This window comes from Salmo salar, chromosome ssa20 (assembly GCF_905237065.1).
Source record: "Salmo salar chromosome ssa20, Ssal_v3.1, whole genome shotgun sequence".
NCBI classification, from domain to species: Eukaryota; Metazoa; Chordata; class Actinopteri; order Salmoniformes; family Salmonidae; genus Salmo; species Salmo salar.
The window spans coordinates 44,120,684-44,142,945 of NC_059461.1; the positions used below are offsets into that span (position 1 = coordinate 44,120,684).

The following is a 22,262-nucleotide window of genomic DNA, read 5'->3' on the forward strand; positions in this document are numbered from 1 at the left end:
TGGTAATGAATGGTGTGGCTGTTGAACAAGTTGAGGAGACTAAATTACTTGGCATTACCTGAGATTGTAAACTGTCATGGTCAAAACATATAGATTCAATGTTTGTAAAGATGGGGAGAGGTCTGTCCGTAATAGAAAAGCAAGTGCTGCAGGCTCTAGTTTAGTCTTATCTTGATTATTGTCCAGTTGTGTGGTCAAGTGCTGCAAGGAAAGACCTAGTTAAGCTGCAGCTGACCCAGAACAGAGCAGCACATCTTGCTCTTCATTGTAATCAGAGGGCTAATATAATTACTATGCATACCAGTCTCTCTTGGTTAAGAGTTGAGTAGAGACTGACTGCATCTTTTCTTATTTTTATAAGAAACATTAATGTGTTGAAAATCCCAAATTGTTTGCTTAGTCAACTTTCACACACAATTATCCCACCAGACATGCCACCAGGGGTCTTTTCACAGTCCCCAAATCCAGAACAAATTCAAGAATGCATTCAGTATTATATACAGCCATTCTTGCATGGAACTCCATTCCGTCTCACATTGCTCAAGTGAACAGCAAACCTGATTTCAAAAAACAGATAAAGCAACACCTCACGACACAAAGCCTCTCCCCTATTTGACCTAGATAGTTTGTATGTGCGCTACGGGTGTTGCGGTGGGCTGTTGCGATGACTGTATTACCGCCACACCGGCGGTCACGAGTCATGGAGGCAGTCACATTTCACAATTACATTTTGGTAATTAGGCTTCTCCAAGCTCTGATGCTGCTGTTGGTCATTAGTAGCCTACCAAACTTGCTAACTGCCTGGTACTCAGCACTCTGTTGTCCCTCTAATCACACTGACATCATTGCAAATGTAATAAAAAATCTAATCAAACACTTCAGGAGAGCCCATGAGCTCATGTTGTGGAACATTTCTATAGGCTATGCAATTGCCCGAGAAAACAGAGTAATGGCCTCTATTAAAAAGAGAAGGATCCCGTCAGCTTTCTATATGCTAGGTCTACTATATTTATTTCTCAACTTTTCTAATATTAAGCACATTGCTTATCTTTACAACAGGAGTATAGCCTACCTGGCTTGCATGAAAATGAACCACAGGAAAAGCATCCTCCATTCGCTATTTAATTGTATAGATGACATGTATTTTTTCCCGCTGCCCCAGTTTCGAGACAGGTGCATGATAATGGTCCATTCTAAATCAAAAACGAATATCACACATATATTATTTAGTATATGTAAAGACAATATTAAATCAAGAATAGTCTGATGGGTGACAATATTAGCCTATCACTTGTGAATGATGCCCAGCAAAAGGTTTGTATCACACCTAAAGGGTCCAAATAACTTCTTTAAAAAAAAGCACATTAATCAGCTTTACAAGGGGGGTAGAGCCTAACTGGCATACACAAGTTTGGGGAAGATCATTTTCACCATAAAAATGCACCTTTATAACCTTTATAATAATTTGCATTTGCGGGCCCTTTTGATAATGGTGTTTTCCCACTAATAGAACATTCCTGCTTATAGCTTCTTGCCTTGTGCGCCTTGCTGCGCATATAATTTGAAGAAATATCCTAATAGTTTATAAAGATTTTAAACTAAACGTCTAAACTAAACGTCTGTTGTGTCAGCCTCATTGCATAAAAAAGTTTGTTTGATGCTAGTGGTTGTATTAATTTGGCATCTTTCGTATCCCACAACTGTCCCAGACTATGCTTGGAATATTTATTTCTCACACAGATAGGATAGGTAAACTTTTGTACTACGGTACTGCTAGTAGATTGACGTAGGCTAGTGCTTTTGCTGTTCTTTAGGCCTACTCATCTTGTTGACGAAAAGTAAATGTGGACAGTTCTTCCAATATCTTCAATATGCACCTCGCAGTTGCGTTCCCGATGTGTCCGTCTTCACTTGTAGCCTGTGAGAAAGACCCAATCACGTGATGGAGTGCCCTACGAGTGAGATGAGAGGTGCTTCAGAGCAGGCAGACATGGATTTTTTTTAGGGTGCATTATGGCCACACAAAGGGGATGCCGCTGGGAAATGTGAGGGCTTCTCTAATTGTGAATAGGAGATTGACAGAGTGTGTACTGCCTGCGCAAAAAACAAAGCAGACCTCATGCCTTTCAAGTGACTTTTTTCAAATCATCCTTATTTTTCAATTTTTTTATTTCACCTTTATTTAACCAAACATACAATCAATAATACAGTAGAAAAGTCTATGTACAGCATGTGCAAATGAGGTAGGATAAGGGGGGGTAAGGCAATAAATAGGCCATGGTGGCGAAGTAATTACAATATAGCAATTAAACATTGGAATGGTAGAATGTGCAGAAGATGAATGTGCAAGTAGAGATACTGGGGTGCAATGGAGCAAGATAAATAAATAAATACAGTATGGGGATGAGGTAGATTGGATGGGCTATTTACAGATGGGCTATGTACAAGTGACGGGATCTGTGAGCTGCTCTGACAGCTGGTGCTTAAAGCTAGTAAGGGAGGTAAGAGTCTCCAGCTTTAGTGATTTTTGCAGTTCGTTCCAGTCATTGGCAGCAGAGAATTGGAAGGAGAGGCGGCCAAAGGAAGAATTGGCTTTGGGGGTGACCAGTGAGATATACCTGCTGGAGCCCGTGCTACGGGTGGGTGCTGCTATGGTGACCAGTGAGCTGAGATAAGGTGGGGCTTTACCTAGCAGAGACTTATAGATGACCTGGAGCCAGTGGGTTTGGCGGCAATTATGAAGCGAGGGCCAGACAACGAGAGCGTACAGGTTGCAGCGGTGGGTAGTATATGGGGCTTTGGTGACAAAACGGATGGCACTGTGATAGACTGCATCCAATTTGTTGAGTAGAGAGATGGGGGCTATTTTGTAAATGACATCGCCGAAGTCGAGGATCGGAAGGATGGTCAGTTTTACGAGGGTATGTTTGGCAGCATGAATGAAGGATGCTTTGTTGCGAAATAGGAAGCCGGTTCTAGATTACATTTTGGATTGGAGATGTTTAATGTGAGTCTGGAAGGAGAATTTACAGTCTAACCAGACACCTAGGTATTTGTAGTTGTCCACATAGTCAGAACCGTCCAGAGTAGTGATGCTGAACGGGCGGGCAGGTGCGGGCAGCGATCGGTTGAAGAGCATGCATTTAGTTTTACTTGCATTTAAGAGCAGTTGGAGGCCACAGAAGGAGAGTTGTATGGCATTGAAGCTCGTCTGGATGTTAGTTAACACAGTGTCCAAAGACGGGCCAGAGGTATACAGAATGGTGTCGTCTGCGTAGAGGTGGATCAAAGAATTACCAGCAGCAAGAGCGACATCATTGATGTATACAGAGAAGAGAGTCGGCCCGAGAATTGAACCCTGTGGCACCCCCATAGAGACTGCCAGAGGTCCGGACAACAGGCCCTCCGATTTGACACACTGAACCAGGTGAGGCAATAAGCCAATAGGCCAATAAGAATGTGGTGATTGACAGAGTCGAAAGCCTTAGCCAGGTCGATAAATACGGCTGCACAGTAATGTCTCTTATCGATGCCGGTTATGATATCGTTTAGGACCTTGAGCGTGGCTGAGGTGCACCCATGACCAGCTCTGAAACCAGATTGCATAGTGGAGAAGGTAGAAAAATACTTATTGAAATTCTCAATTATAGTGGATTTATCGGTGGTGACAGTGTTTCCTAGCCTCAGTGCAGTGGGCAGCTGGGAGGAGGTGCTCTTATTCTCCATGGACTTTACAGTGTCCCAGAATTGTTTTGAGTTTGTGCTACAGGATGCAAATTTCTGCTTGAAAAAGCTAGCCTTAGCTTTCCAAATTGCCTGTGTATATTGGTTCCTAACTTGTCTGAAAAGTTGCATACCACGGGGGCTATTCGATGCTAATGCAGAACGCCACAGGATGTTTTTGTGCTGGTCAAGGGCAGTCAAGTCTGGGGTGAACCAAGGGCTATATCTGTTCTTAGTTCTACATTTTTTGAATGGGGCATGCTTATTTAAGATGGTGAGGAAGGTACTTTTAAAGAATAACCAGGCATCCTCTACTGACAGAATGGTGTCAATATCCTTCCAGGATACCCGGGCCAGGTCAATTAGAAAGGCCTGCTCACTGAAGTGTTTTAGGGAGCGTTTGACGGTGATGAGAGTTGGTCGTTTGACCGCAGACCCATAACGGATGCAGGCAATGAGGCAGTGATCGCTGAGATCTTGGTTGAAAACAGCAGAGACTTATTTGGAGGGCAAGTTGGTTAGGATGACATCTATGAGGGTGCCCGTGTTTACGGATTTGAGGTTGTACCTGGTGGGTTCATTGATAATTTGTGTGAAATTGAGGGCATCAAGCTTAGATTGTAGGATGGCCGGGGTGTTAAGCATGTCACAGTTTAGGTCACCTAGCAGCACGAGCTCTGAAGATAGATGGGGAGCAATTAATTCACATATGGTGTCCAGGGCACAGCTGGGGGCAGAGGGTGGTCTATAGCAAGCGACAACGGTGAGAGACTTGTTTCTGGAAAGGTGGATTTTTAAAAGTAGAAGCTCGAATTGTTTGGGTACAGACCTGGATAGTAAGACAGAACTCTGCAGGCTATCTCTGCAGTAGATAGCAACACCGCCCCCTTTGGCAGTTCTATCTTGTCGGAAAATGTTATCGTTAGGGATGGAAATTTCTGGGTTTTTGGTGGAGTTGCATCATGCAGCCTTACAATGTATTAAATCTTCAAAACATATAGCCCAACGTTTGTAGAACAACTAAAGTTATATTAATAACTCTAAATTAAGTACATATGAGTACCTATTTCTTTGTTAACCGCTCAACACAGAATAGCAGCATGTGTGCACTTCCTCCAATCGTTTGGAGAAAATATCCTTTGTATTTTATTCAGCTTTGTTCAATAGTATTCTCAATATAAAATAATGCAACGGAATTCTAAGCAAATCTTGTCTGCTAAATGAACTAGTGTAGCCCACAGCGATATGACATACTCAGATTAGGAATTAACATAAGGACAACTCAGAGTATGTTATTCGGTTCTTCTGAAATTGACTACATTTTCTTCATATCATGTTACTTTAGACCTGTCTAAAATAAATAATAGATTTATTGTGAAGGTGTAGGCTATATTATATGGATTTATTAGACTTTTTAAAATGTAGATGCTCCATAGGTCTGCATCACTGGCTTGTAGGCTATGTGTGGAAGCCAGGAGATGCTAAATGTGTTTATGTTAATTGACGTACCGATAGTTATTTGCTTGACAATAACCGGGTGACAAAATGTAGTGACCGCCACAGCCCTACGTATGCCTTTTGTCTTTACATTTTTTTTATATAGTTTTGTCCTTGAGCTGTTGTCAATTAATGTTCTTTATTATGTCATGTTTCATGTTTTGTGTGGACCCCAAGAAGAATAGCTGTCGCATTAGTACATAACATCAATTTGGAGTCGCCTGGCACGGACTCCATATGGGAAGGGTGTACTGATATAAACCTTTAATGTGGAAAAAGAAAAGCCCTGCTCAAAAGCTCCTGCAAGGACATCAAAATGTCCACCAAAGACCTCTGAAAAGTACAAACTCCTTTAACCTGACACCAAATTGTGAATGAGAGACTGACGAACAACCCTCTTGTAAAGGACGCACGTGCCAACTGTATAGTCGTAATCACGTTTGAGAGGGTAAACTCCTAGCCGTCAAATTCAACCTTTCAGGGGCCAAACCCACAGATCCCATATCTGTGGTCATGGGTGCTGAACTCTCCTGTGCGCCTGGGACAATAGACCCAATGACACAGAACCCACCACGGGTCCCCGCAGAGTGCACAGATCCCTCATTGAGAAGAACAGATGACAACACACAGTTTTATTGTTTTTTTAATTAGGACAACAGTTTTCAGCTGTGCTAACATAATTGCAAAATGGTTTTCTAATGATCAATTAGCCTTTTAAAATGATAAACTTGGATTAGCTATCACAACGTGCCATTGGAACACAGGAGTGATGGTTGCTGATAATGGGTCTATGTAGATATTCCATAAAAAATCTGCCGTTTCTAACTACAATAGTCATTTACAACATTACCAATGTCTACACTATATTTCTCATCAATTTGATGTTATTTTAAGAGACAAAAACATTTACCTTTCTTTCAAAAACAAGGACATTTCTAAGTGACCCCAAACTTTTGAATGGTAGTGTATGCTGTCGGACCTTACCAACACATGGCCCTCCAACATCAGAAGGAAACGCCTCAGCGCCAGCAAAACAGTCCATAGCTCTAGGTCATTTATATGCAGCTCCCTTTACGCTGTTGACCAAATCCCTCTTTCCGAGTAGCCCACACACAGCGCTCCCCAACCCAGTAAGGATTCCTCTGCCGTGATAACCACGAAACAGACGCATCAACAGCGCTGAAAAAGACGTATCAACAAAAGTCCCAGAGGCACCACAGCTATCATAAAGGAACCGTGCCATACAGAGCCGGAATGCGACCATCCTTTGTTGGGACAAAAACTCATGATTTAGATCTGAGTCCAGAAAGGATTTTCGTGGGATAAGAACCAGTAGAGCTGCGTCCTGTTTTTGTTTCTTTTCGAAACAGGCCTGTAAGGACCATAGTTGAGCCAAACAACCTTGTTGGCAAAACTGGCTCATCCAAATACATCCTCCTGTCCATGTCAAGAATAACACCATGAGCCTTTTACACTTTGTCCAGCTGATCCGCCGAGAACCGGCACTGTTTATTATTCGGAAGCTAAGTCACTTGGCAGCTTTCCATCCATCGGCGGTGTGCAAATGAGCCCCGCCTCCTTCATACCCTCTACATTCATGAACTCACCATAACCTGAAGCACCAGCCTGGCTGAATGAGGGGAATCCCAGGTCGTCTTTAGCTCATCTGCAAAATGTTTAAACAGGGCTAAGCGACGCTTCACTGCTGAAGGGACAGGAGGTAAATACCTTCCCCCAAACCTGGAGGATGTCCACTGAGGGGGAGAAGATGGCCAATCCACCCCCAGGTGATCTGCTGCCTTACGACACAGCTCCATCAAAGGCGCATTAACCACTAATAGTTTACTCTCCCCGCCAAATCCAAAGCCGGGGCTTTAGATTGCCCCAGACTGATGTCATCCAATTAGTTAGCTTTTTTAAACTTACTCTTACCACTGGCCATCTTACTCAAGCAAGGAAGCACTGGCTAAACAAGCAGAGCAGAAAGTAGTTCGCTTTTAGCAAACACAAAAACCGATACCAATACCCAAAACTCTCAACATCTAGGGGAACAAGTACTCCCCACTAACAGACACCTAAGTCAGAGCCAAATCTCGTAGTCTTTGTGTGCTTGAAAAGGCGAGCTGAAGAGAGAAGAATTGAGGAAATGGATGTGAGCCCCAGTATAATAGCCAGGAAGGCAAGGCTTTCAAGGGCGGACTCTGTCACATGAATTGACACTGGAGAGACGAAGCAGGTATGGGGAGTCAAGCATTTACTAAGGAACGGACATGGAACGAGACAGGAACAGCGTCAGCACAAGGGTAACAAAGACAAAAACAATGAATGCATCAGCAGGGATTAGAGCAGGGGAACTGACAAATATAGGGGAGGTAATAAACAGGTGATGAGTCCAGGTGAGTTCAATATTGCTGATGCGCGTGACGAGGGAAGGCAGGTGTGCGTAATTGATGATGGCAGGAGTGCGTGATGCAGGGCAGCCTGGCGCCCTGAAGCGCCAGGGGGGAAGAGCGTGACAGTACCCCCCCAGGGGCGCCACCCGGCGTCTAATCTGGGCGAAACTGCCGAGACATGGGCGCTGGGCAAGCCGGTTGGGGCGTGGAAGCCCGACGAACCGGCAGGAGCATGGGAGCCTGGCGAGCCGGCTGAGGCAAGGACGCCTGTCGACCCCGCTGCAACGAGGGAGCCCGATGATCCGGTGGAGCGTGATGTGGAATGGTAACCTGCCGAGCCAACCGAGGCAAGGAAACCTCTCGAGCCAGCCAGGGCGTGGAAGCCCGATGGGCTGGCTTAGGCACCCCCGGTTCCACCCCAACGTCACCAACAAAACAAACAAAACAAAAAAACTCCTGGGCCAGCTGGGCGCACAAAACCTGACGATCCGGCTGAGGCCCAACGTGGGATGGGCGCCTTCCAAGCCAACCGGGGAAAGGAAACATCTCGAGCCAGCTAGATCGTGGAAGCCCGACGTTTCCATCGACGGTGACCCAGAGCTGACGTCACCACCAACCGGAACACCAGTACTCCCCGATGCGTCGTATGTTGGCTGATGCATTCTGTCACATGAATTGACGCTGGAGAGGCGAAGCAGGTACGGGGAGTCAAACATTTACTAAGGAACGGACATGGAACGAGACAAGAACAGCATCTGCACAAGGGTAACAAAGACAAAAACAGTTAATGCATCAGCAGGGAATAGAGCAGGGGAACTGACAAATATAGGGGAGGTAATAAACAGGTGATGAGTGAGTCCAGGTGAGTCCAATATCGCTGATGCGCGTGACGAGGGAAGGCAGATGTGCGTAATTCATGAGGTAGGAGTGCGTGATGCAGGGCAGCCTGGCGCCAGGCTGACAGACTCGGCATCCATTGGCTTGTTGGGCGTTTTTCAGGTGAATATGGTTGAACGTTGACTCCCAATAGTATGTTATACTGAATGACCGACTGAAAGGGAACAGCAATATGTTTTTGGGAATCCAAGTTCGTCGCATTGTCTGTCACTTTCCAATCTATATTTGTGTCTGTCTTTCTGTTCACATCTGTCTGTCTGTCTGCGTGTCCGTTCACGTCTGTCAGGATCGTGAAGTTTCCCAACACGCTGAACAAAGACGGCACCCGCAAGGCCATCAGCATTGCGTTCTCCAAGTGGAGCGACGTGTCCCCTCTCTACTTCGCTGAAATCACAAACCCCAACAAGAGTGCTGACATTATCATCGGTAAGACCACATAATTAAACAGAACCTGACAGTGTCACTATAGATTAGACATTAATAAGTTAAAGGTGTGTGTGTGACTTTAATTCCCCTGCTTTAAATGTGTGCGCATGTGTGTGCTCATGCTTCCAGGCTTCTACACGTGGAACCACACAGACTGCTGGTGGTCTCCATTGCACCCCTGTTTTGATGGGCTAAACGGGGAGTTGGCCCATGCCTTCCTGCCCCCGCGCGGGGAGATCCACTTTGACAACCACGAGTTCTGGATCCTGGGGAAGTCCCGCTTCAGCTGGAAACAAGGTGCAAAGACTCTCCTCCCTGTCTGTCTGTGCTCCGATTCTCTATCCTCCCCCAAAAAGTGTACTCATTCACTTTCCCCCACCCATGGATTTTAAAGGAATCGATTGACGTTGATGACATCTTTTTAGATGCTTTTATCAGATGTAAACTTGATGTTGTCTTGAAAAAAAAACTGTTTACCTGGTTGTAACAGAGACCAGTTGCTAACAATCTGCTTGACGTATCCTCAACCAGAAAACCAGTTTACAACCAGAGTTGCACTTGATATTGTGTGTGTTAGATGGGCGCGAAGAGGTTGCACTTTGTGCTGACTCTGCCCGCAGACAAGCTACTGTAAATCGAACATACTTCCGTTATCCCCCTTGGGTTTTTTGTGGGCGGAAAATTGTATTTATTGGTTTTCACAACATTCAATAAGTCATGTGACATTCAGTAATTCCATTTTATAAGCACAGCAAATAACAAAAACAAACAACAAACAAACAAAAACAAAAAACATACAGCACATAGATACATCAAACAAATGTATTGTATCATACAATAACACCTGCATATACAGGTAACTGCAAAAATAAAGGAAACACCAACATAAAGTGTCTCAATAGGGCGTTGAGCAGCTCCAATGCACCTTGGCAGCTTCAATGCACCTGGGCATAGATCAGGGGCATCATGCACCCAAAAAATCTGAGGGGGCACAAAGTATGTGAGGATGTCTGGGGGTGGTACGTAGGGGGGCTAGGCCCACCGTCCTTAAGTTGGACAATTTAGAATTTTTCAAACACCTAAAACAGCTTTTTCCTGCAATCGAGAGCCATAATCATTATGATTAATTCTATGTAAAAAAAAAAACATGTTTATTTTTCTGCATATCTAAGCATACCTCTTGAGCCGTCTGTATCCTCCTGACTGGTGGCTATTTTTTTTAAAGCAATTAAATATGCTTCTCTGCAAAAATCTGGGTAAAAGATTGAAAGGCATGTGAGTCTTACTTAGTACATTTAGTAGTTGTTTGCTTTTCTAGTCCTCCAACCTTGCCTGCAGGCATGCCAGCTAAGATAGTTAGACAAGCTAGCTACTTTAACTTGATTGATAGCCTGAAATGGTTTCTTGGTAGCTAGTTATGAGTTTGGGAACTTATCTGGGCTAGCTGAAGCCAACTTCATAAGAGTGCTAGGTGGCTAGTAGTATTACAGAGAAACAAACAACAACAAAAAATGAAATATATACAGTATATACAGTGAAGGAAAAAAGTATTTGATCCCCTGCTGATTTTGTACGTTTGCCCACTGACAAAGAAATGATCAGTCTATAATTTTAATGGTAGGTTTATTTGAACAGTGAGAGACAGAATAACAACAAAAAAATCCAGAAAAATGCATGTAAAAAATGTTATAAATTGATTTGCATTTTAATGAGGGAAATAAGTATTTGACCCCCTCTCAATCAGAAAGATTTCTGGCTCCCAGGTGTCTTTTATATAGGTAACGAGCTGAGATTAGGAGCACACTCTTAAAGGGAGTGCTCCTAATCTCAGTTTGTTACCTGTATAAAAGACACCTGTCCACAAAAGCAATCAATCAATCAGATTGCAAACTCTCCACCATGGCCAAGACCAAAGAGCTCTCCAAGGATGTCAGGGATAAGATTGTAGACCTACACAAGGCTGGAATGGGCAACAAGACCATCGCCAAGCAGCTTGGTGAGAAGGTGACAACAGTTGGTGCGATTATTCGCAAATGGAAGAAACACAAAAGAACTGTCAATCTCCCTCGGCCTGGGGCTCCATGCAAGATCTCACCTCGTGGAGTTGCAATGATCATGAGAACGGTGAGGAATCAGCCCAGAACTACACGGGAGGATCTTGTCAATGATCTCAAGGCAGCTGGGACCATAGTCACCAAGAAAACAATTGGTAACACACTACGCCGTGAAGGACTGAAATCCTGCAGCGCCCGCAAGGTCCCCCTGCTCAAGAAAGCACATATACATGCCTGGCTGAAGTTTCCAATGAACATCTGAATGACTCAGAGGACAACTGGGTGAAAGTGTTGTGGTCAGATAAGACCAAAATGGAGCTCTTTGGCATCAACTCAACTCGCCGTGTTTGGAGGAGGAGGAATGCTGCCTATGACCCCAAAAACCCCATCCCCACCGTCAAACATGGAGGTGGAAACATTATGCTTTGGAGGTGTTTTTCTGCTAAGGGGACAGGACAACTTCACCGCATCAAAGGGACGATGGACGGGGCCATGTACCGTCAAATCTTGGGTGAGAACCTCCTTCCCTCAGCCAGGGCATTGAAAATGGGTCGTGGATGGGTTATCCAGCATGACAATGACCCAAAACACACGGCCAAGGCAACAAAGGAGTGGCTCAAGAAGAAACACATTAAGGTCCTGGAGTGGCCTAGCCAGTCTCCAGACCTTAATCCCATAGAAATCTGTGGAGGTAATTTAAGGTTTGAGTTGCCTAACGTCAGCCTCGAAACCTTAATGACTTGGAGAAGATCTGAAAAGAGGAGTGGGACAAAATCACTCCTGAGATGTGTGCAAACCTGGTGGCCAACTACAAGAAACGTCTGACCTCTGTGATTGCCAACAAGGGTTTTGCCAGCAAGTACTAAGTCATGTTTTGCAGAGGGGTCAAATACTTATTTCCCTCATTAAAATGCAAATCAATTTCTAACATTTTTGACATGCGTTTTTCTGGATGTTTTTGTTGTTATTCTGTCTCTCACTGTTCAAATAAACCTACCATTAAAACTATAGACTGATCATTTCTTTGTCAGTGAGCAAATGTACAAAATCAGCAGGGGATCAAATAGTTTTTCCCTCACTGTACATTGCCTTCATAAAGTATTCACACACCTTGACTTTTTCAACGTTTTATTGTGTAACAAAGTGGGATTAAAATGGATTTAATTGTCATTCTTTCTCAGCAAAGTGGATTTTTTTCCTCCCAAATATATATTTTATTAGTCAATCAATCAAATGTATTTATAAAGCCCTTTTTACATCAGCAGATGTCACAAAGTGCTGTACAGAAACCCAGTCTAAAACCCCAAACAGCAAGCAATGCAGATATAGAAGTACAGTGGCTAGGAAGAACTCCCTAGAAAGGCAGGAACCTATGAAGAAACCTAGAGAGGAAGCAGGCTCTCAGGGGTGGGCCAGTCCTCTTCTGGCTGTGCCGGATGGAGATTATAAGAGTACATGGCCATTAAGGCCAGATTGTTCTTCAAGATGTTCAAATGTTCATAGATGACCAGCAGCGTCAAATAATAATCACAGTGGTTGTAAAGGGTGCAACAGGTTAGTACCTCAGGAGTAAAGGTCAGTTGGCTTTTCATAGCCAAGCATTCAGAGGTTGAGACAGCAGGTGCGGTAGAGAGAGAGAGAGTTGAAAACAGCAGGTCTGGGACAAGGTAGCACGTCTGGTAAACAGGTCAGGATTCCATAGCCGCAGGCAGAATAGTTGAAACTGGTGCAGCAGCACAACCAGGTGGACTGGGGCCATCCAGGAGTCATCAGGCCAGGTAGTCCTGAGGCATGGTCCTAGGGCTCATGTCCTCTGGGAGGGGAGGGAGAGAGAGAGAATTAGGGGGAGTATACTTACATTCACACAGGACACCAGATAAGACAGGATAATTACACCAGAAATAACAGACTGATTCTAGCCTCCGGCACATAGACTATTGCAGCATAGATACTGGAGGCTGAGACGGGGGGGTCGGGGGACACTGTGGCCCCGTCCGACGATACCCCCTGACAGGGCCAACCAGGCAGGATATAACACCACCCACTTTGCCAAAGCACAGCTCCCACACCACTAGAGGGATATCAACAGACCACTAACTTACTACCATGAGACAAGGCTTATAGCCCACGAAGATCTCCTCCACCACACAAGCTCGAAGGGGTGAAAAACCGGACAGGAAGATCACGTCAGTGACTCAACCCACTTAAGTGACGCACCCCTCCTAGGGACGGCATGGAAGAGCACCAGTAAGCCAGTGACTCAGCCCCTGAAAAACAGGGTCAGAGGCAGAGAATCCCAGTGGAGAGAGGGGAACCGGCCAGGCAGAGACAGCAAGGGTGGTTTGTCACTCCATTGCCTTGCCGTTCACCTTGCACCCCTGGCCCAGACTACACTCAATCATAGGACCTACTAAAGAGATGAGTCTTCAGTAAAGACTTAAAGGTTGAGACCGAGTCTGCGTCTCTCACATGGATAGGCAGACCATTCCATAAAAATGGAGCTCTATAGCAGAAAGCCCTGCCTCCAGCTGTTTGCTTAGACATTCTAGGGACAATAAGGAGGCCTGCGTCTTGTGACCGCAGCGTACGTACAGCAGGACCAAATCGGAAAGATAGCTAGGAGCAAGCCTGTGTAATGCTTTGTAGGTTATCAGTAAAACCTTGAAATCAGCCCTAGCCTTAACAGGAAGCCAGTGTAGAGAGGCTAGTACTACTATTAGCTACATTAATGGAAAATACAATATCTTGATTAGATATGTATAAAACGCCCTGGGTCAATAAATGTTAAAATCACCTTTGGCAGCGATTACAGTTGTGAGTCTTTTTGGGTAAGTCTCTAAAAGCCTTGCACAACTGGATTGTACAATATTTGCCGATTATTCTTTAAATAATTATTCAAGCGCTTTCAAGTTGGTTGTTGATCATTGCTAGACAGACATTTTCAAGTCTTTCCATAGATTTTCAAGCCGATTTAATTAAAAACTGTAACTACGCTACTTAGGAACATTCATCGTCTTCTTGGTAAGCAACTTCAGTATTTATTTGGCCTTGTGTTTTAGGTAAATGTCTTGTTGAAAGGTGAATTCACCTCCCAGTGTCTATTGGAAAGCAGATTGAACCAGGTTTTCCTCTAGGATTTTGTCTGTGCATGGCTCTATTACGTTAATTTTTATCCTAAAACACTCCCTAGTCTACTTAGTGTATGTAAACTTTTGACCCACTGGAATTATGACACAGTGAATTAGAAGTGAAGTAATCAGTCTGTAAACAATTGTTGTAATAATGAGTTGTGTCATGTCCTAACCAACTTGCAAAAACTAGTTCGTTAACAAGACATTTGTGGAAATTGTACTCTGGTCTGATGAAACAAAAATGTCCATAAAGACCATCGTTATGTTTGGAGGAAAAAGGGGGAGCCTTGCAAGCCGAATAACACCATCCCAACCGTGAAGCACGGGGGTGGCAGCATCATGTTGTGGGGGTGCTTTGCTGCAAGAGGGACTGGTGCACTTCACAAAATAGATGGCATCATGAGGTAGGAAAATTATGTGGATATATTGAAGCAACATCTCAAGACATTAGGCAGGAAGTTAAAGCTTGGTCGCAAATGGGTCTTCCAAATGGACAATGATCCCAAGCATACTTCTAAAGTTGTGGCAAAATGGCTTAAGGACAACAAAGTCAACGTATTGGAGTGGCCATCACAAAGCCCTGAACTCAATCCCATAGAACATTTGTGGGCAGAACTGAAAAAGCGTGTGCATGAAAGGAGGCCTACAAACTTGACTCAGTTACACCAGCTCTGTCAGGAGGAAGGGGCCAAAATTCACCAAACTTATTGTGGGAAGCTTGTGGAAGGCTACCCGAAACGTTTGACCCAGTTAAACAATTTAAAAGCAATGCTACCAAATACTAATTGAGTGTATGTATACTTCTGACATACTGGGAATGTGATGGAAGAAATAAAAGCTGAAATAAATCATTCTCTCTACTATTATTCTGACATTTCACATTCTTAAAATAATGTGGTGATCCTAACTGACTTAAGACAGGGAATTTTTACTGGGATTAAATGTAAGGAATTGTGAAAAACTGAGTTTAATTATATTTGGCTGAGATATATGTACATTTCCCGACTTCAACTGTATTTTTGTACATTTATTTAACTAGGCAAGTCAGTTAAGAACAGATTCTTATTTAAAATGACTGCTTACCGGGGAACAATGGGTTAACTGCCTCATTCAGGGGCAGAACGACAGATTTTTACCTTTTCAGCTCAGGGATTTGATCCAGCAACCTTTCGGTTATTGGCCCAACGCTCTAACCACCCCCGGCCACCCCTGTGGGGTACAGAAATGGGGTAGTCATTTAAAAATCATGTTAAACTGTATTATTACATACAGATTGAGTCTATGCAACTTATTATGTGACTTGTTAAGCACATTTTCACTGCTGAATTTATTTAGGCTTGCCATAACAAAAGGGTTGAATACTTATTAACTCAAGACATTTAAGCTTTTCATTTTTAAATAATTTGTAAACCTTTCTAAAAACATAATTCCACTTTGACATTATAGGGTATTGTGTGTAGATCAGTGACATAAAATCTCAATTGAATCCATTTTAAATGCAGGCTGTAACACAACCAAATGTGGAAAATGTCAAGGGATGTGAATACTTTCTGAAGGCACTATATGCTCCACATGACAAAAAGTATGTGGACACCTGCTCGTCGAACATTTCATTCCAAAGTCATGGGTATTAATATGGAGTTGGTCCCCCCTTTGCTGCTATAACAGCCTCCACTCTTCTGGGAAGGCTTTCCATGGGATGTTGGAACATTTCTGCGGGGACTTGCTTCCATTCAGCCACAAGAACATGAGGTCGGGCACTGATGTTGTGTGATTAGGCCTGGCTCGCAGTCGGCATTCCAATTCATCCCCAATGTGTTTGATGAGGTTGAGGTCAGGCCTCTGTGCAGGCCAGTCAAGTTCTTCCACACCGATCTCGACAAACCATTTCTGTATGGACCTCACTTTGTGCACAGGCGCATTGTCATGCTGAAACAGGAAAAGGCCTTCCCCAAACTGTTGCCACAAAGCTGGAAGCACAGAATCCTCTAGAATTTCATTATTCCTCCTCCACCAAACTTTACAGTTGGCACTATGCATCCGTCAAACCCAGATTCGTCCGTCGGACTGCCAGATGGTGAAGCTAGATTCATCACTCCAGAGAACGCGTTTCCACTGAGTCCAATGGCGGGGAACTTTACACCTCTCCAGCCAAGACTTGGCATTGCGCATGATGATCTTAGGCTTGTGTGCAGCTGCTCGACCATGGAAACCCAATTCATGAAGCTCCAGACAAACAGTTATTGTGCTTACGTTGCTTCCAGAGGCAGTTTGGAACGCGTTAGTCAGTGTTGCAACCGAGGTCAGACGATTTTTACACGCTACGTGCTTCAGCACTTGGCGGTCCCGTTCTGTGACCTTGTGTGGCCTACCACTTCGCCACTGAGCCGTTGTTGCTCCAATATGTTTCCACTTCACATTTTACAGCACTTACAGTTGACCGGGGCAGCTCTAGCAGGGCAAAAATTTTACGAACTGACTTGTTGGAAAGATGGCATTCTATGACGGTGCCACATTGAAAGTCAAGGTTTGTCTATGGAGATTGCATGGCTGTGTGCTCGATTATATACACCTGTCAGCAATGGGTGTGGCTGAAATAGCCGAATCCACTAATTTGAAGGTGTGTCCACATACCTTTGTATATATAGTGTATATGTATATTTTTTAACAGGACAAATCTGAGGTGGCACGGGCACCTGTGCCACCTATGGGCATGATGCCTCTGGCATAATTTCCACAAGTGTCTGGAACTCTATTGGAGGGTTTCGACAACATTCTTCCACGAGAAACACCACACACACACACACACACACACACACACACACCCTTTTAACCCCCTATGCTTCTTTGAGACCCCTCTTTCAAAATTCTCTGAGATCTCCTGTTCTACCCATGGTACTCATAATAATGGGCAACACGGCATTTTTATACATGACCCTAAGCATGATGGGACATTAATAGCTTAATTAACTCTGAAAACCACACCTGTGTGAAAGCACCTGCTTTCAATATACTTTGTATCTCTCATTTACTCGTGTTTCCTTTTTTTGGGGCAGTTACCTGTGTATACCAACACACCATTCTAGAATCTTTATTTTTCCTCAACAATGATCACGTCTATAATGACTCTACGTATTCTATCGAGGGATCCCAATCCCCCTTGTCCTTTGATATAAGTTGTGTACCTGCGTAATTGTGCCTATTCCCTTCCCCAGGTGTATGGTTGAATGACCTGGTACAGGTGGCGGCTCATGAGATCGGGCACGCCCTGGGGCTGTGGCACTCCCGTGACCCCCAGGCCCTGATGCACCCCAATGCCACCTACACGGGCCAGAGGAACATTGCCCAGGACGACATCTGGGGAATCCAGCGCCTCTATGGTGAAGGAACACTCAGATCAATCATATGTTTTTTTGTTTGTGTGCGAGGATAAATTAAGACTTTATATATATACATTTCATACATGTATTGTAATGATGTAATTTCTAACATTGTATTAACATTGTCTTAACATTGTACTAACATATTCTCTATTCCCCCAATTCCCGCTCAACTCATTGTGCAATTACAACAATAACAATAGAAATACTACAGTACTATGTAATGTGTTAATACAATGTTGTTGATACACAAGTAATTACAGCTTTATTACACAGGTATAAGACATAACACAAAGAAAACACTAAGAGCAACCACAAATGTCTATATATGTGTTGTATTCCAGGATGCACAGACAAGAAGCGTGTGTGTGATCCATGGGCTCGCCTTGGCTTCTGCGAAAGGAGGAAGAGTTTCATGAAGAAACACTGTGCCCGACGATGTGACCTCTGCTATGGTCAGACAGGCATATTGTCCACTCTTGATTGTACATTAATTTAACTACACTGCAGTTCACCAGTTGGATTTTAAATTGAATGTAAAGTTGCATTCTCCATGTATCTACATGGTATCCTATTAACAGCATGCTTTTAGGACTGTCTTATGCCAGCAAATGGATCAGGACTCAATAGTTAAATGTGGATCTATCCTGGTTTTGACAGATTTGATTTTGGACCTGCCTGGATTTGTAAGAAGATTTGGATGACAGTTGCGAAACGGATAACTAAAATGCTTAAACCTTGTGTTATGTTGCCAACATTCAGGCTTTAGCTTGCCCAACTCTGTGTTCTGTGTCCTCCCTTGTCCTACTGTACTGATATCACTTCTGTGGCATATGTTTTATCCCCAAATAGACTCATCTTTACACAATTCCTCGCATCATATCTTCTCTCCTCTTTCTCAACCATATTGGAGGAGAACGTCCAAGGTCTCTCCCCTCAGACCTTCTTCTCCGGTTTGTTTTGAGATGGAGGAAAGGAAATAGGATGCGAGGAATTGGGGACAGATGAACTGAGAAAAACCCACAGAAGAATATTAGGCCTATCTTGTGGGGGAAGTATCATGACTGTCCTGGTATTTCACTCACTTCCTGTAGAGCCTCTTGAGGCCATTACCACGCCAACTCCACTGCCTGCCAACGTCAAGGTCAAGATGGTTCCTCGTGGAAAGGTTGTGGGCTTCCGGTGTGGGACGAAGAATCCTAGATCGCCTCCCAAAGTCAGGTGAGAGAATAGTCTAAATACAGTAATGTACAAATCATATTTTTGGTGTTTATTGGACGAGAGAGAGAGAGAGAGAGAGAGAGAGAGAGAGAGAGAGAGAGAGAGAGCTAGACGGTACACAATACAAGTGATCCAGAGGCAGGGCAGACGGCTTGTCCAAATCTCAGACCACTATATACCATAATTAATGGTCAGATTCTCCAATTGCTCTGTCAGGTCTTTTTATGGGAGTATTTCTTATTTTACTGTGACTATGTTTCTGGCAAAGGTTGTTGGATGTATGTACATAACATTTCAATGATTGATTCCTCTCTTCCCGTGCTGGTCCCTGGTATGACCTTTGACCTTGCTCCAGCTGGTACAAGGATGGAGAACAGCTCCTGATCTCTATCCCCGGCTACATCATCATGAAGGGCCGTGACCTCCGCATCGTCGCCAACGAGTTTAACGAGGGCACTTACACCTGTCGCATCCATCGTAGCGGCAATGTGGTCTCTGCAAACTCCTGGGCCATCCGGCTGAAGCCTGAACAGCCCTCCAACAGTTGAGCTGAACGGAGTGAGTGAGGGAAGGGAAGAATGAGAGCTTGGAAGGAAAGTATGAGGCATGAAGGAAAAGAGGACGAACCCACAGCTGTGCCACATGTGCCTCTCCGCTAGCCGCATTGGAATACAGGTGGCAACAATTATAATATTAAAAGTGAACTCAGCAATTTGACATCATCATACACAGCATGACGGCTTCCTGCTTACAAATATTAACCTGATAATTAAAATCAGCCAAGACTGCCACATATTGGACCTTATTCAATCAGGGGTTGTGAGCTCTGATTCAGAGGGGTTGGGTTAAATGCGGAAGACACATTTCAGTTGAAGGCATTCAGTTGTACAACTGACTAGGTATCCCCCTTTCCCTAAAATAAAAAACCCCCACAGAAAACAGAAAACCTTAAGTTTAACCTTAGAATCAACAGATAATTGACCAATGGAAACAAACTATGTTAACAAACTATAGTTTTGGCAAGTCGGTTAGTACATCTACTTTGTGCATGACACAAGTATTTTTTCCAACAATTGTTTACAGACAGATTATTTCACTTATAATTCACTGTATCACAATTCCAGTGGGTCAGACGTTTATGTACACTAAGTTGACTGTGCCTTTAAACAGCTTGGATAATTCCAGAAAATCATGTCTTTAGAAGATTCTGATGGGTTAATTGACATAATTTGAGTCAATTGGAGGTGTACCTGTGGATGTATTTCAAGGCCTACCACGCAGCCGTCATACCGCTCAGGAGGGAGACACGTTCCGTCTCCTAGAGATGAACGTACTTTGGTGCGAAAAGTGCAAATCAATCCCAGAACAACAGCAAAGGACCTTGTGAAGATGCTGGAGGAAACAGGTACAAAAGTATCTATATCCACAGTAAAATGAGTCCTATATCGTCATAACCTGAAAGGCCGCACAGCAAGGAAGAAGCCACTGCTCCAAAACCACCATAAAAAAGCCAGACTACGGTTTGCGACTGCACATGGGGACAAAGATCGTAATTTTTGGAGAACTGTCCGCTGGTCTGATGAAACAAAAATAGAAATGTTTGGCCATAATGACCATCGTTATGTTTGGAGGAAAAAGGGGGAGGCTTGCAAGCCAAAGAACACCATCCCAACCGTGAAGCATGGGGGTGGCAGCATCATGTTGTGGGGGTGCTTCGCTGCAATAGGGACTGGCACACTTCACAAAATAGATGGCATCATGAGGTAGGAAAATTATGTGGATATATTGAAGCAACATCTCAAGACATCAGTCAAGAAGTTAAAGCTTGGTTGCAAATGGGTCTTCCAAATGGACAATGACCCCAAGCATACTTCCAAAGTTGTGGCAAAATGGCTTAAGGACAACAAAGTCAAGGTATTGGAGTGGCCATCACAAAGCCCTGACCTCAATCCCATAGAACATTTGTGGGCAGAACTGAAAAAGCTTGTGCGTGCAAGGAGGCCTACAAACTTGACTCAGTTACACCAGCTCTGTCAGGAGGAAGGGGCCAAAATTCACCCAACTTATTGTGGGAAGCTTGTGGAAGGCTACCCGAAACGTTTGACCCAAGTTCAACAATTTAAAGGCAATGCTCTAAAATACTAATTGAGTGTATGTAAACTTCTGACCCACTGGGAATGTGATGAAAGAAATAAAAGCTGAAATAAATCATTCTCTCTGCTATTATTCTGACATTTCACATTCTTAAAATAAAGTGGTGATCCTAACTGACCTAAAACAGGGAATTGTTACTGGGATTAAATGTCAGGAATTGTGAAAAACTGAGTTTAAATGTAATTGGCTAAGGTGTATGTAAACATTGGTCTTATTCTGGGTTATTGTCCTGGTGAAATGTGAAACTCTTTTCCAGGCGTTCAACAGACTGAATATGTTTTACCTGGGCTTTGCACCATTTTTATTTTGACCCTGCTAGTATTGTGGAGTGACTGCAATGTTGTTTATCTTTTTTTCCCCATCTGAGCCAAGGAACTCTAGCTATTTCACAATCACCTTGGCCTCGCGGTGACATTGCATTACCTTCCTCTCCGGCAGCTCAGTTAGGATATATGGACAGATCTTTGTTTCGTATGTGTGATAAATCATTCACAGCTTAATTATTAACTTGACCATGCTTAAAGGACCCTCTTCTGATCTGTACCTGCCTATAAATCTATTAATGGATGTTCTGAAAGCTCCAGGGTAGCTTTGAGGTTAAATATTTGCTTGAAATCTATTAACCACCTGAGGGACCTTACAACGATGGGTATTTATTCTGAAATAACATTAACAAATGTTGTTGCACAAAGAGATGGACTCCATTACATTTATTTAGTGACTTGTTAAAGGACATTACTGCAATTTTGAATGGATTTAGGTTTGCCACAGCAAAGGGGGTGAATATGTATGCATTCAAGCAGAAATTCATTTTAGAACGTTTCTATATTTTGTCTCTCACTTTGAAGATGTGGTGTAGGATGTGCAGATCAGTGAAAATAAAATGACAATGTTATTCATTTTTATATTTAACGCAACATGTGAAAACTGTGCAATTGAAGTGAATACTATTGCCTATGATGTTTTTGTACCATGTTAAATTGTTTGTTATATATTGTAGAAAAATATGAGAATTCAGATATTTTCACTCCTGTGTAACAAGGAATGGTTGCCAGAAATGTATATTTACCAACACCACTTTAGAAATGTGCAACAACACATTGCCAAACATAGACCATTGTATTTTTCTTTTAACATTTTTGTCCTGTTACAAGTGATTGTAGTCAACAGGTTAACAGTATGACAAGAACGACATTTCCTTTGCCATTGAAAAGCTAAAATAAAAACAAGATTTGTATTTGTATTTATTATGGAGCATCAAGGCAGCAGCTACTCTTCCTGGGGTCCAGCCAAATTAAGGCAGTTTATACAATTTAAAAAACATTACAATACATTCACAGACTGTGTGCCCTCAGGCCCCTACCCCACCACTACCACATATATACA

The 22,262-nt window shown here is 43.4% G+C and overlaps 1 protein-coding gene across 1 annotated transcript in view; it reads left to right on the top strand.

Moving 5' to 3' along the window:
* The window catches only part of mmp23bb (matrix metallopeptidase 23bb), a 34,468-nt gene extending 14,515 nt beyond the window's left edge, over positions 1–19,953 (top strand). The window contains exons 3-8 of the mRNA XM_014161951.2: positions 8,797–8,936; positions 9,066–9,233; positions 17,337–17,501; positions 17,846–17,956; positions 18,596–18,722; positions 19,078–19,953. Of these exons, the coding sequence (XP_014017426.2) occupies positions 8,797–8,936; positions 9,066–9,233; positions 17,337–17,501; positions 17,846–17,956; positions 18,596–18,722; positions 19,078–19,270 (904 nt within the window). The 3' untranslated portion in view covers positions 19,271–19,953. The remainder of the gene's footprint in view (positions 1–8,796; positions 8,937–9,065; positions 9,234–17,336; positions 17,502–17,845; positions 17,957–18,595; positions 18,723–19,077) is intronic.
* Positions 19,954–22,262: the final 2,309 nt, after the last annotated feature.